The sequence below is a fragment of the Pogona vitticeps genome, chromosome 1 (genome assembly GCF_051106095.1).
Source record: "Pogona vitticeps strain Pit_001003342236 chromosome 1, PviZW2.1, whole genome shotgun sequence".
Classification (NCBI taxonomy): domain Eukaryota; kingdom Metazoa; phylum Chordata; class Lepidosauria; order Squamata; family Agamidae; genus Pogona; species Pogona vitticeps.
The window spans coordinates 37,066,445-37,078,991 of NC_135783.1; the positions used below are offsets into that span (position 1 = coordinate 37,066,445).

Genomic DNA, 12,547 nt, shown 5'->3' on the forward strand with positions numbered 1-12,547 from the left:
TGTCTTATACACAGAAAATACAGCAATTTAAATGTTGTGTATTCCAAATCCCCTTTCCCTTTCCTTCACTAATATGATATGCCAGATCATAACTTTAACTCATCAGCAAGTTTACAGTGCAACACTTCTGGAATACCAAGTGCTAGATGGAAGTCCATGATCTTCAATAGAGTAGTCTGATCTTCATAGTCAACATACTCAAGGAAGGGTCAGATGTGACTGGGCTCAGCTCTCAGGTGTCTTTGTAATATATAGTTCTTTTCTATATAAAGTCTGATTATGATGGGAGTTTTGGTATAACATTATTTGAAGAACAGTTTTTAACTACTGGAATTCCTAGTAATAACATTGGGATTCAAGGCTTTTACCTATTTTAATTTATTTTATTATGCATTTAAATGCTGCCTTTCTACCAAGATAAGCAGTGAGGTTTAAAATACTGGAACAAATAAAAGTTAGAAAAATAGTTTTCAGGCCAGTTGAAAGCCCTTTTGGATCTGATAGCATCAGCTGCTACCTTGGGCTTTAGCTCTAATGATGTCACACAGGTATTAAGCAGACCTAGATAAGGGGCTGCTCTGACAGTTTCCTCAGGTCTGTTGAGGAGCCAAAGGTGTGAACTTCCTGGCCTTGATCTTCCTGCCTAATGTTGTGAATAATACAGGTTTTAAATGAGCTAAGGTGTCTAATATTTAAGTTTATGATATCTAGTTGTAAACATTTTTTCAATATATCCTAGGAACGCTGGAAAGAATCTGTTAATAATTTTGATCAAAGACTGCATGGAATCGTGGGGGATGCCCTTGTTTCAGCAGCGTGCATTGTCTACAGTGGAGTATTATCTGCAGGGTATCGTCAACAGCTGGTTGATGAGTGTTTGAAACTCTGCAATGAAAACAATATCCCAGTGTCATCAAATTACTCGCTAGTAAACTGCATGACAGAAAAAAATGAGGTAGTATGTGTGACCAGCCCAGGCTTGTCACTTTTTAAAATAGCTTTTCATTAAAAAGTTTGACATCAGTCATTAACTACACCAGACTCATTAATTAAAGACTGAAATATGTTATTTTCTTTGTAATAAGAAACAACAACTTGGGAAACAGATATAAGCTCAGTACTTCTTCTGCACTTACAACGCAACAGCTCAACAACACATTCTCCTTCTTCAGTTACTCTTTTTCAACTCCTTCCATTCCAACCCTCCTCCTTCAGACCCTCCCAGATAGGCTGGCCACATGCATCACCCAGCCAAACATCTTGCTTCCCTGTTACCAAGCAGATTGGACAGGGTTCCCATCACAGTATGCATAAGGAAAAATGAGCAAGCAATAAAGGTGTTCCCCATTAATTTAATGTAATTTAATTTAAAGAACCTGATTATTTGTCCTACATGCTACAGCTTCTATAGCTAACAAATTAGCACATCACTTGGATAAAGAACCACTGGTATTATTTCTGGAATTTCCTAGAGAGATTATACTCTGCATTTTTGTGTGATTGCCTGTTATAACTGCAATAATTTAAGGAATAAAATTTAAATTCATATTTTACAGGTGCGCGAGTGGCAAAATGCAGGATTGCCACTTGATCAGTATTCCACAGAAAATGCTATACATGTTAAGTATGGACTACGGTGGCCTCTACTAATCGATCCAGAAAGACAAGCTCACAAATGGATATGCCAAATAGCAAGTGGCAAACTGCGACAAATTTATGCTACAGATACTAATTACTTGAGAAAACTTGAAAATTCTATGCGTATTGGTGAATCAGTCCTGCTGCAGGTAACTCACCTTCCACCCATGGCTGGTCACTGGAGTGACAAGTGAACATTGTCTTCATGGTCTTTGTGCATTGCACATAAGGATTCCATGGCTGTGTATAATTTCTTATTCAGAACAGGCACGTTGATCCTGTCATAGTATTTATGCTGCTGGATAAGGTTCATGTGTCCCTGGTCCTCTTAAACTATTGTAGTGGCTGCTGGAAAAAATACAGCCACTCTCTACTTAAGTAGCAAGCTATTAGTGGGAATTGATAGACAAATAGATATGCAAGTAGGCTTGGGCATCTTGGCTTCTCTTGTCTCTTCCTAAGTGACCAGAGGCATTTTATCACTCAAATGAGTGAGTCTTCTCTTCCTTTTTGTTTGGGGGAAGGGGAAAAAATAAGGCAAAATCCTGAGTTATACTCATAAGCTAGATGACATCATATGGATGAAATAATTATATATGTACATTAACTGAAAGTTTCCTATTCCCCCCCCCCTTTAGACTGAGGCTCCTTAGGTGCCCAGTTTGACCTGGGGGGAGACTTTAGGAGCCTTCAGATGGGAGGAAGCCTTCATTAGCCAAAAATCACCACCAAGGTTAGAACCACTGACAGAAGTCTGGTGGCAATTTTTAAATATTAAAGGCTCCACCACACACACGCACACCATCCTGAGGCTCCCGAAGATTTCCTCAAGGCAAAATGGAGCCATGGAACTTGAAAGGGGGGAGGGGTTAGGAAGCTTTCCATTAATTTAAAATAAAAATTGACACCAGATGATGATACAGCTTGTGCAATATGCTAGTTATCAGTAATAGGATTTTGCCCATTGCAACATTTTAATTATTAATAGATTTATTTCAGTGTGTACTTTAATGGATCACATCCACTTTTTTAGACACATTTTCACTTCCTTAGGTTTTACTGACGAAATAGATTTGATCCATGAATGTTAACACAGAAATAAATCTCTTACTTTTTAAAGTACCACAATATTTTGCCTTTCTGTCCCTCCACTCCCCCCATTTCCTATTTAATTTTGCCAACATGTGAAGGCAGACTACCACCGTGTGGTTACTTCTTTACAAATTAGTACTTTTCTACCAGCATTACTACTAATTCATACAGTGGTGACATCATTAGGATTATTCTCTGTTATCTTCATTTTCTGAATAGGTTGTGTTGAGTTGGGCTATTTATCCTTTGATTCCCCCCTTTCTTCCCATTGTTTTGATGAATATTGTTCTTCATCTTTGTAGTGTAAACAAGTGTATATTGTGTACTTGTTTAAAAGTGGAGATTTTTGCTATTGCTGCAGGAAATCAATCAGTTACAACAAAAGTAACATTTTAAAGAAGGTGCATAGATCATGCAGTCTGTATTTTAAAGAAAATTATCTTTCCTAGAGGCTTTCCATGTACCTTATTTACAAGAAATAGGTGGGTTTGGTACTACTGTCATAGCTGCACTGAGCAGTGGCTTCGGGTGTATTTCCTGATAGTTTCCGGGAAGTCTACTGTGATCCCCTAGCTCCTGGAAATTGTCCAGCTCTGTGCTAAAGATTTGTAATGGCTGCCTAGTTCAATGTTGTATTGTATTAATGGTGATTGTTTGTATTTTGCATCTTCTTCAGTTCTTTACCTTAACTAATGTGTGGAAGAAGTTACTGTTATATTTGGTGTCAATAGCACACTGGAGCAAGAAACATGAGGCCTGAACAGCACAGGAAAGTTGTTTGTTCAGTAAAGAGTACAGATATATACTGAGATGGGAAGAGTCATTTTTTGATACAGTACTCAGAATCCTATTGCCAGTGCTAATGTAGGATGCTGGATCATAAAGCTGTTGAATTTGATTTTTCCTCTTTTTTTTCTTAACAGTTGCCAGAATGGCCTGTATTTAGGATTTTGGAGGTACTGTCCACTTTAACTGTACTATTGACTGTGGTTTTATACTTTTTAGGATCTTACTGAAAAATTGGATTCAAGTATGAAGCCAATCTTAAAAAAAGAAATCTTTAACAAAGGAGGACAAGATTTCATTAGAATAGGAGACACAAACTTTGAGTACAACCAAAACTTTAGGTAATAACCCCTATTAGTTTTATTTAATCTTGTGTGTAACCTAGAAAAAGAAAAAAAAGTTGTATATTAATTATATCTGCTTTGAGTATGTCAAAGATTTCTCCTGGAAATGTATTTGCAGTAGTAGAATGTAGAAGAATTCATAATAGAGCTGTCATATAGGAAGGAGACAGGAAGGACCAGGACATTATGTTCCTTTACAAAGCTCCGTATCATGCCAATTCCTGAATGAAAGGCTTGACTTCTAAATTAAAGAATAACTTGAGGAGAATAGCGGAGTCAAAACACAAATCCTAAACTAAAGACACCACTGGGAGCCTTGAATAAGTCCATGATTGATTATTGTAATACTTTAGGGGAGTTGGTACCTGATCACTGTGAATCAGTGTCTTCAGTTTGGACCAGAGTGTTAATGGACCAAAATAATTGGATAATATCCTTCAGTGTTTTCAAGCCATAACAGGTACTTAGTCTGTGCTTAAAACCTGATCATGTACATTATAAATGCCAAGGAAGAGGCACAATAATTACTGCATCTAAATACTGTTATCTTACACAGCAGTGTATATCACCAATGCCTTTCCAAGAGCAGTTGCCAGATGCAGAAAGATGATGCAGCACAAAACTATTTTGCTGAGGACAAAAGGTCCTTAAAACCTAGATGTAGTGGCTGCTGGCTAGATGTAGTGGCTAGATGTAGTGACCACTGGATCCACAGAGATTTAAATAAACTTTTGTCTTGAGAGAAAGAGTTTGCATGAACTTATACCCCGATATCTTGTTTTGCCCTGAATCTGCAATCTACATGCTGCCATGCCAGCTGTCTGCTTTCAGATGTTCACTATACGTAGGTAAGAGATCTTTTGGAGTTGGGGGGCTTTTTGTTTCTTCACCAATCCTTCAAATTTGATAACATTTACACCAGATGAGATATGAAGATATCTTGCCAATTTCTCATTTAAAACCATGCTGCTTATATACCACCCTATAGTGCTTACAGCACTCTCTCAGCGCAATTTAATTATGCAGCTACACATTGCCCCCCCCCCTCAGCAAGCTAGGTACTCAGTTTACTGACCTCAGAAGGATGGAATGCTGAGTGAACCTTGAGCTGGCTACCTGGGATTGAACCTGGGTCATGAGCAAAGGTTTGGCTCTAGTACTGCAGTATAACCACTGCTCCATGCATCTCGTTTATGTGATAAGTTGCAACTAGAATAGACCTGTTGAATCAAGGAGATTTAGTGAGTTGCTCCATAAGTTGCATTGATTCAATGGGTCTATTCTAGTTGTGACTTATTTCGCTAAACAACAGGACTTCAGCTGCTATCTCATCACATTGAGGTGACCTGTCAAGGATTCTCAGACTCCTAGCAAAAAGATATTTGTGCCTTCTCATTCAGTGCATAGTGACTAATTTGTTACAATTTACAACCCTACCTTATTATCAAATAACCCATTATGAAGTTCATGCCTTTTGCAATGAATATGAATTGTTAAAACTAAATAGCAGATGAAGGGACACTGATTGGGGTAGAGACTTGGAGATATGTGACTGCTGCTTGTTTGTAAAAACATGCACACTGTTACTAATGTTTGTAAAAAAAATATGTTAATCTATCTGTTTTTGTATTGGAGCAGAATTATTAATTTTGCAGGACAATAGACCAGTCTTTTATGAGAAATCACTTGCAGCTTAATGTAAAAAGGTAGTTGTATGAATCCAGTTATTAGACCAACTAGATTAGATTATTTGAAAGAAATATTGGTAGACTAACATTTGAACAAATTTCATTGATTCAATGGTCCTATTCCAGTTGTGAATCTAACAACTAGATCTAGTTAGTCGTTATCTTTTTTTCATTTATTTGTGTTGTGTATATACTGGGTAAGCTACAGTTAGAAGTTAATATTCAGATAAGTAATGGATGCTGAGATCTTTATCATGAATATAGATGTTTGTTGTTTCAGATTATACTTGACAACACAGCAAGCCAACCCCCATTTTCTGCCAGCAATATGCAATACTGTGACAATGATAAATTTCACTGTAACCTTCCAAGGGTTGCAAGATCAGCTTCTGTCTGCTGTTGTAATTAAGGAGAAACCTGAGCTTGAACAAAAGCGTTGTGAACTGCTGGAAAGCATATCTAAAGATCTCATAACACTACGTGAACTTGAACAAAAATCACTTAGACTTCTACAGAAAACCAATGGTATATAAAAGATTTGCAGAGATCCCTAAATATGAGCCATCTTTTTTGAACAAGGCAAAATATTTTTCACTAAATAAGATTGAGAGGAAAGGAATTATTTGTTCTTTACATAATATGAACTGAATAATATTTACTCATTTGCATTATAATCTTTTGGTTATATTATACAGGTGCTTAGAGCATTTAAATCTAAATGGTGGAAATGGGTCTAAACCCCCTGTTCAGCCATTAACCCACCTGACCACTACAATCACCTTCAAAGGCCTTCTGTCAAGTACCCATTCCTACTAATATAGAGTAGATTGTGACTAAGATAGTGTATTTTCTGTTTTGGCATCTCCATAGAGTTTCATATGGTGTCATAGTTTACATCTTTTTGACAGCAAGTTAAGATCATATATTTGCTCAATAATTCCACAAAACAAAAAGTATTTAGTGTATCTACCACTTTGTGTTTGTATGTATCTACTCTCATGCTACTGTAATAAAATGGATAGACTTTCTGCACTTCTTTATTTGACTTTAAAAGTTGTGGTCACTGCTGATTAGACAGCATCACAAACCTCAGTTCAGAGGTTCATGCCACGTTCCTTTCCCCCATCTCCCCAGTCAGTTACCCACTCTTCAGCTGATGTACGCTCCTCTCCTCCTCTTCAGTTGTTCTGTCAGTCTCCAGCCGGAGTATGGATTTGCCTATTCTGCTTCCATGTACTAATTAATTAATTGATTGATTGATTGATTGATTGATTGATTGATTGATTAATTAATTAATTAATTAATTAATTAATTGCATTTATATCCAATTATATACAATTAGTCAAGGAAACAGGGCAGGGAAGCCTGTGTTCCTGCAAGAGACTGGCTGAACAGCCAAAGAGGAGAAGGAAAGGAGCATGCACCAGTTGGAGTGTGGGGAATCCAGCCTGGGAGACAGAGAAAGGAAACCTCCAAAACAAAGTCTGTACCCATCTCTACTGCTGATCCATGTTTCTTATTTATTTCTTCTCCAGTTAGATCTAGTAAAAAATTGGTGTGACATAAAGTCATAATATTTAATGGCACAAATCCTTTTGTGTAGTTATGCAAATGGTGCAGCTTTTGGAGGCAAATTTCCCTAACTTAAGAAATCAGCATCGATATTATCAGTTGCATGTTGAGTCACATGACTCAGTAAGAAACTAATAATGTCTGTGGTGATATCTGAATTTGAAACGATTTGCCTCCAAAGTTAAACCATTTGTATTGTGCCAGTAAACTAGGTAAGAGGTGTTTTCTTGCTTCTGCAAATAAAAATTAATGAATTTAAGTCAATGGAAAGGAAAGGCAGAACACAGTAATATCATGTCACAGATTTCTTTTGTAGGATTCACATGCAACTATACTGATAAGGTGACTGAAGAATTTTCTGTAAATACAGATATTTGGTTAATATGATGCTTATTTGATTTATTTATTTTATGTCACAAATGAAATAGATCTTTAAATTTTAGGACACCTTCTAGATGACCAAGTCCTCATTGACAATTTACAAAGAACAAAAATCACCTCAACAGAGATTTTTGAACGTGTTGAAGCCTCAGCAGCAACAGAAGCTACAACAGAAGCATTGCGTAAAAACTATCTTCCTATTGCCACTCGTGGTGCTGTGCTCTACTTTGTAGTGGCAGATCTTGTTCACATCAATTATATGTATCAGTTTTCCCTGCAGTGGTTTCATAAGATCTTTGCAGACTCTGTGGATGATATCAACGAACAAAAAAGTGATCTTTCTCTGAGTGTTTCAAGTAGTTCTAGAACGAGAATTCCTAGGAAGCAAAGTAGACTTTCTACCACAGAAGACTTGGAAGAACCTGAGTGTGAGGCAGACAGCTTCAAAAGTCATGTTAATGATGTAATTGAGAAGTTAACGAGTAATGTTCATAAGGTATTTGAATCTGAATCTATTCCCAAATTATTTTTAGACTAAGCAATTTTTATAATATATTTGTAAAGTATTGTGAATTTTAATTTCTTATCTTACAGACAGTTTCTGTAGCTCTCTTCAGTGAAAATCAAGTATGCTTTGCTTTTCTTATGTGCACAGCAATAATGAGAAACAATTGCAATGAAACTGAAATTACTAATAACCTTGGAATTATACAAGAGAATCAATGGAACTTCTTCCTGCATGCTAGCATGATGGCAAATATTATGGACACACAATACTCAGGGAAAACTGGTAAAAAGAGAAAAACATTCTCAGTAAATAAAGATATAGGTCAAAGTATGTTGTTATTCAGATGAATGTACACAAGTGTAATGTATACAAATAAGAGTATAATTTATTGCAGGAAATCTCACAATACATAAATGTGGTATTTTAATTGATGTATTTCAGAGTTTATTTATGGATGTCTTATTGCAATTACTCAATTTTACAGTACAAATGAGAATAGATATCAATCTGATTTTTAAAAAATACATTGTTTTAACTTTTAATATTGTATCAATTAAATACATATTAATGGATATTCCACTTCAATATTCAAAACAATATTCTGATAAGTATCCCAGAATAATCCTGTTTTATATTGTAAGAAAAACGCTGCAAGGAATAGACATACTGCTTTTTTCAGATTGGAAGATTGGAAGATGTAATAAATACCATCAAAGTATTTCTGTTAACAGGATACTGTAATTGCAACACTTTTAGTTTAAAAAATTACTCAGACCATAGAACATATTTATCAAGAAATCACTGTAAATTGAAGTGCATATATGCTGTGCATATTTACTCAGAAGTAAATTTCACTGGCCAAAGTTTTCTTGCATAATTACGTACATAACATGACTCAACACACAACAGATAACATTTCCAACAATTTGTGTCCAAAAGTTAACTATCTGTGTTATACTGACATAACTATGCAAGAAGATTTTTACCATTGTGTCCAGCAGGGCTTATCTCTACTTACAAAGTGTGTTTAAGATTGTATTCCATGAGCATTTAAATTGTCAGAAATAACTTTGGCCCATATAAAGAATAAAGAAGAATTAGTTAGTCTTCTAAGGCAGTGGTTCTTAACCTTTGTTACTCAGATGCTTTTGAACTGCAACTCCCAGAAACCCCAGTCAGCACAGCTGGTGGTGAAGGCTTCTGGGAGTTACAGTCCAAAACTCCTGAGTAACCCAAGGTTAAGAACCAGTGTTCTAAGGCACTGTCTGGTTTAAATTCTGAATCTAATATATACTTGATTTTTCCCTATAAAAATGCTTTTGGATAAAAATTCAAACTGGAAATAGTATTTCTGGAATATGCTTATATACTGTAGGAGCCAAAACTGACAGGTAGGGAGAAATCCCTAAATCCTTTGGCTACTGATCAAACAAAGGGACGTGGTGGCGCTGCGGGCTAAACCGCAGAAGCCTGTGCTGCAGGGTCAGAAGACCAAGCAGTTGTAAGATCGAATCCACGCGACAGAGTGAGCTCCTGTTGCTTTGTCCCAGCTCCCGCCAACCTAGCGGTTCGAAAGCATCCAAATGCAAGTAGATAAATAGGGACCACCTCGGTGGGAAGGTAACAGTGTTCCGTGTCTAAGTCGCACTGGCCATGTGACCACGGAAGATTGTCTTCGGACAAAACGCTGGCTCTATGGCTTGGAAACGGGGATGAGCACCGCCCCCTAGAGTCGAACACAACTGGACAAAAATTGTCATGGGGAACCTTTACCTTTACCTTACTGATCAAACAAAAAATGACTATATTTGTTCATTATGTGAAAATCTAAAAATCAAATCTAATTGAACTCATAAAGTTATAATTTTATTAGGTTCAAGTGAATTTATGAAAACTCCGCCACACTGGATTACCGAAATGATGTGGAAAGAATGCCAATACATGAACATTCACATGCCAGCATTTAGACTATTATGTGATTCTCTTCTATCAAATTCGCAGCAATGGAGAGCATTTCTAAATAGTCAGAATGTATATTATTTGACTAGTACATGTTATAGACCAGTGTCATCACAGCAAGGTGAGTGCTGAAATGTAATCATGAAGGCTTGTTGATTTTTCAATTTTAATTTTTTTTAGCCTGGTTCATTATCCTGAAAAGTAGAATTTTTCATGGTCAGTTCTACTTAATTAAATGCTTTAAATGAGAGTGCACTGGAAATTTAAAATGTCCTTTTAACAGGGGTGGTCTGTAGTAAGAGTAGGAGGAAATACCCTACTTGTGTCCAAGTAGGGTATCACACCCTAGTGGTAGTCGGCAGTACACACGCACACCATTCCTACAAGGTCTGTCATGTTATTTTTATCTAGATATAAGCAAACTAGTATTTCTACAGGGCAGATCTGCAGAGGGTATAATGGGCAGCCCCAAACTGGTTCTAGATAATCACTCCCTCTTCCTCCTAACCTATGAAGGATCGGGCACCATCATGGTCACTCAAACCAAGGGCATGGAAGCTCTTCAAAATGATGGTTGCATCCAAATCAATTTCCAAATTTCTCAGCTAGTACATGCTTCTCCTTTCTACATTTCTTTTTCCATTCATCTCACCTTTAATGATCAGCTATAATAATCTGTTGCTGCTGCTGCTCACTCAAAATGACTCCTTATGGAGGTGAAAGAAGAAAATCCAAAAGCAAGATTACAGTTGAACTTTTTTTAAAATTAACAACTTGGGATAAGGTAAGGGGTACAAAAGGTAATGGGGATATGGGGGAAAAACAGAGGTGAAGGAGAACACAAAATGTCGTCGTCGTTTAGTTGTGTCCGACTCTTCGTGACCCCATGGACCAGAGCACACCAGGCCCTCCTATCTTCCACTGCAAATTTGTGTCAAATTCATGTTGGTTACTTCGCAGACACTGTCCAGCCATCTCATCCTATGTCGTCCCCTTCTCCTCTTGCCGTCACACTTTCCTAACATCAAGGTTTTTTCCAAGGAGTCTTCTCTTCTCATAAGATGGCCAAAGTACTGGAACCTCAGCTTCAGGATCTGTCCTTCCAGTGAGCACTCAGGGTTGATTTCCTTTAGAATTGATAGGTTTGTTCTCCTTGCAGTCCAGGGGGCTCTCAAGAGCCTCCTCCAGCACCACAATTCAAAGGCATCAATTCTTCGGCGGTCTGCTTTCTTTATGGTCCAGCTCTCACTTCCATACATCACAACAGGAAAAGCCATAGCTTTGACTATTCAGACTTTTGTTGGCAAGGTGATGTCTCTGCTTTTTAAGATGCTGTCAAGATTTGTCATCGCTTTCCTCCCAAGAAGAAGGCGCCTTTTAATTTCAGGGCTGCTGTCTCCATCTGCAGTGATCATGGAGCCCAGGAAGATAAAATCTGTCACTGCCTCCATATCTTCCCTTCTATTTCCCAGGAGGTGATGGGACCAGTGGGCATGATCTTAGTTTTTTTGATGTTGAGTTTCAGACCGTTGTTTTCTGTTTTTTGTTTTTTTTTGCACTCTCCTCTAGCCTCACTACAAGGTTCTTTAATTCCTCCTCACTTTCTGCCATCAAAGTGGTATCATCTGCATATCTGAGGTTGTTGATATTTCTTCCGGCAGTCTTAATTCCGGCTTGGGATTCCTCCAGTCCAGCCTTCCGCATGATGTATTCTGCATATAAGTTAAATAAGCAGGGAGACAATATACAGCCTTGTCGTACTCCTTTCCCAATTTTGAACCAATCAGTTGTTCCATATCCAATTCTAACTGTTGCTTCCTGTCCCACATATAGGTTTCTCAGGAGATAGATAAGGTGGTCAGGCACTCCCATTTCTTTAAGAACTTGCCATAGTTTGCTGTGGTCGACACAGTCAAAGGCTTTTGCATAGTCAATGAAGCAAAAGTAGATATTTTTCTGGAACTCTCTGGCTTTCTCCATAATCCAGCGCATGTTAGCAATTTGGTCTCTAGTTCCTCTGCCTCTTCGGAATCCAGTTTGTACTTCTGGGAGTTCTCGGTCCACATACTGCTAAAGCCTACCTTGGAGGATTTTGAGTGTAACCTTGCTAGCATGTGAAATGAGTGCAATTGTACAGTAGTTGGAGCATTCTTTGGCACTGCCTTTCTTTGGGATTGGGATGTAGACTGATCTTTTCCAGTCCTCTGGCCACTGTTGGGTTTTCCAAACTTGCTGGAATATTGAGTGTAGCACCTTAACAGCATCATCTTTCAAGATTTTAAATAGTTCAACTGGAATGCCATCACCTCCACTGGCCTTGTTGTTAGCCAGGCTTTCTAGGGCCCACTTGACTTCACTCTCCAGGATGTCTGGCTCAAGGTCAGCAACTTCATTATCTGGGTTGTCCGGGATATCCACATCTTTCTGATATAATTCCTTTGTGTATTCTTGCCACCTCTTCTTGATGTCTTCTGTTTCTGATAGGTCCCTCCCATTTTTGTCCATCATGTCCATCTTTGCACAAAATGTTCCTTTAAGATCTCTAGTTTTCTTGAACAGATCTCTGGTTTTACCCTTTC

The 12,547-nt window shown here is 37.7% G+C and overlaps 1 protein-coding gene across 1 annotated transcript in view; it reads left to right on the plus strand.

Moving 5' to 3' along the window:
- The window catches only part of DNAH14 (dynein axonemal heavy chain 14), a 334,274-nt gene that overhangs the window by 244,524 nt on the left and 77,203 nt on the right, over nucleotides 1–12,547 (plus strand). The window contains 7 exon segments of the mRNA XM_072989973.2: nucleotides 740–955; nucleotides 1,557–1,787; nucleotides 3,736–3,857; nucleotides 5,829–6,073; nucleotides 7,564–8,009; nucleotides 8,012–8,291; nucleotides 9,883–10,089. Of these exon segments, the coding sequence (XP_072846074.2) occupies nucleotides 740–955; nucleotides 1,557–1,787; nucleotides 3,736–3,857; nucleotides 5,829–6,073; nucleotides 7,564–8,009; nucleotides 8,012–8,291; nucleotides 9,883–10,089 (1,747 nt within the window).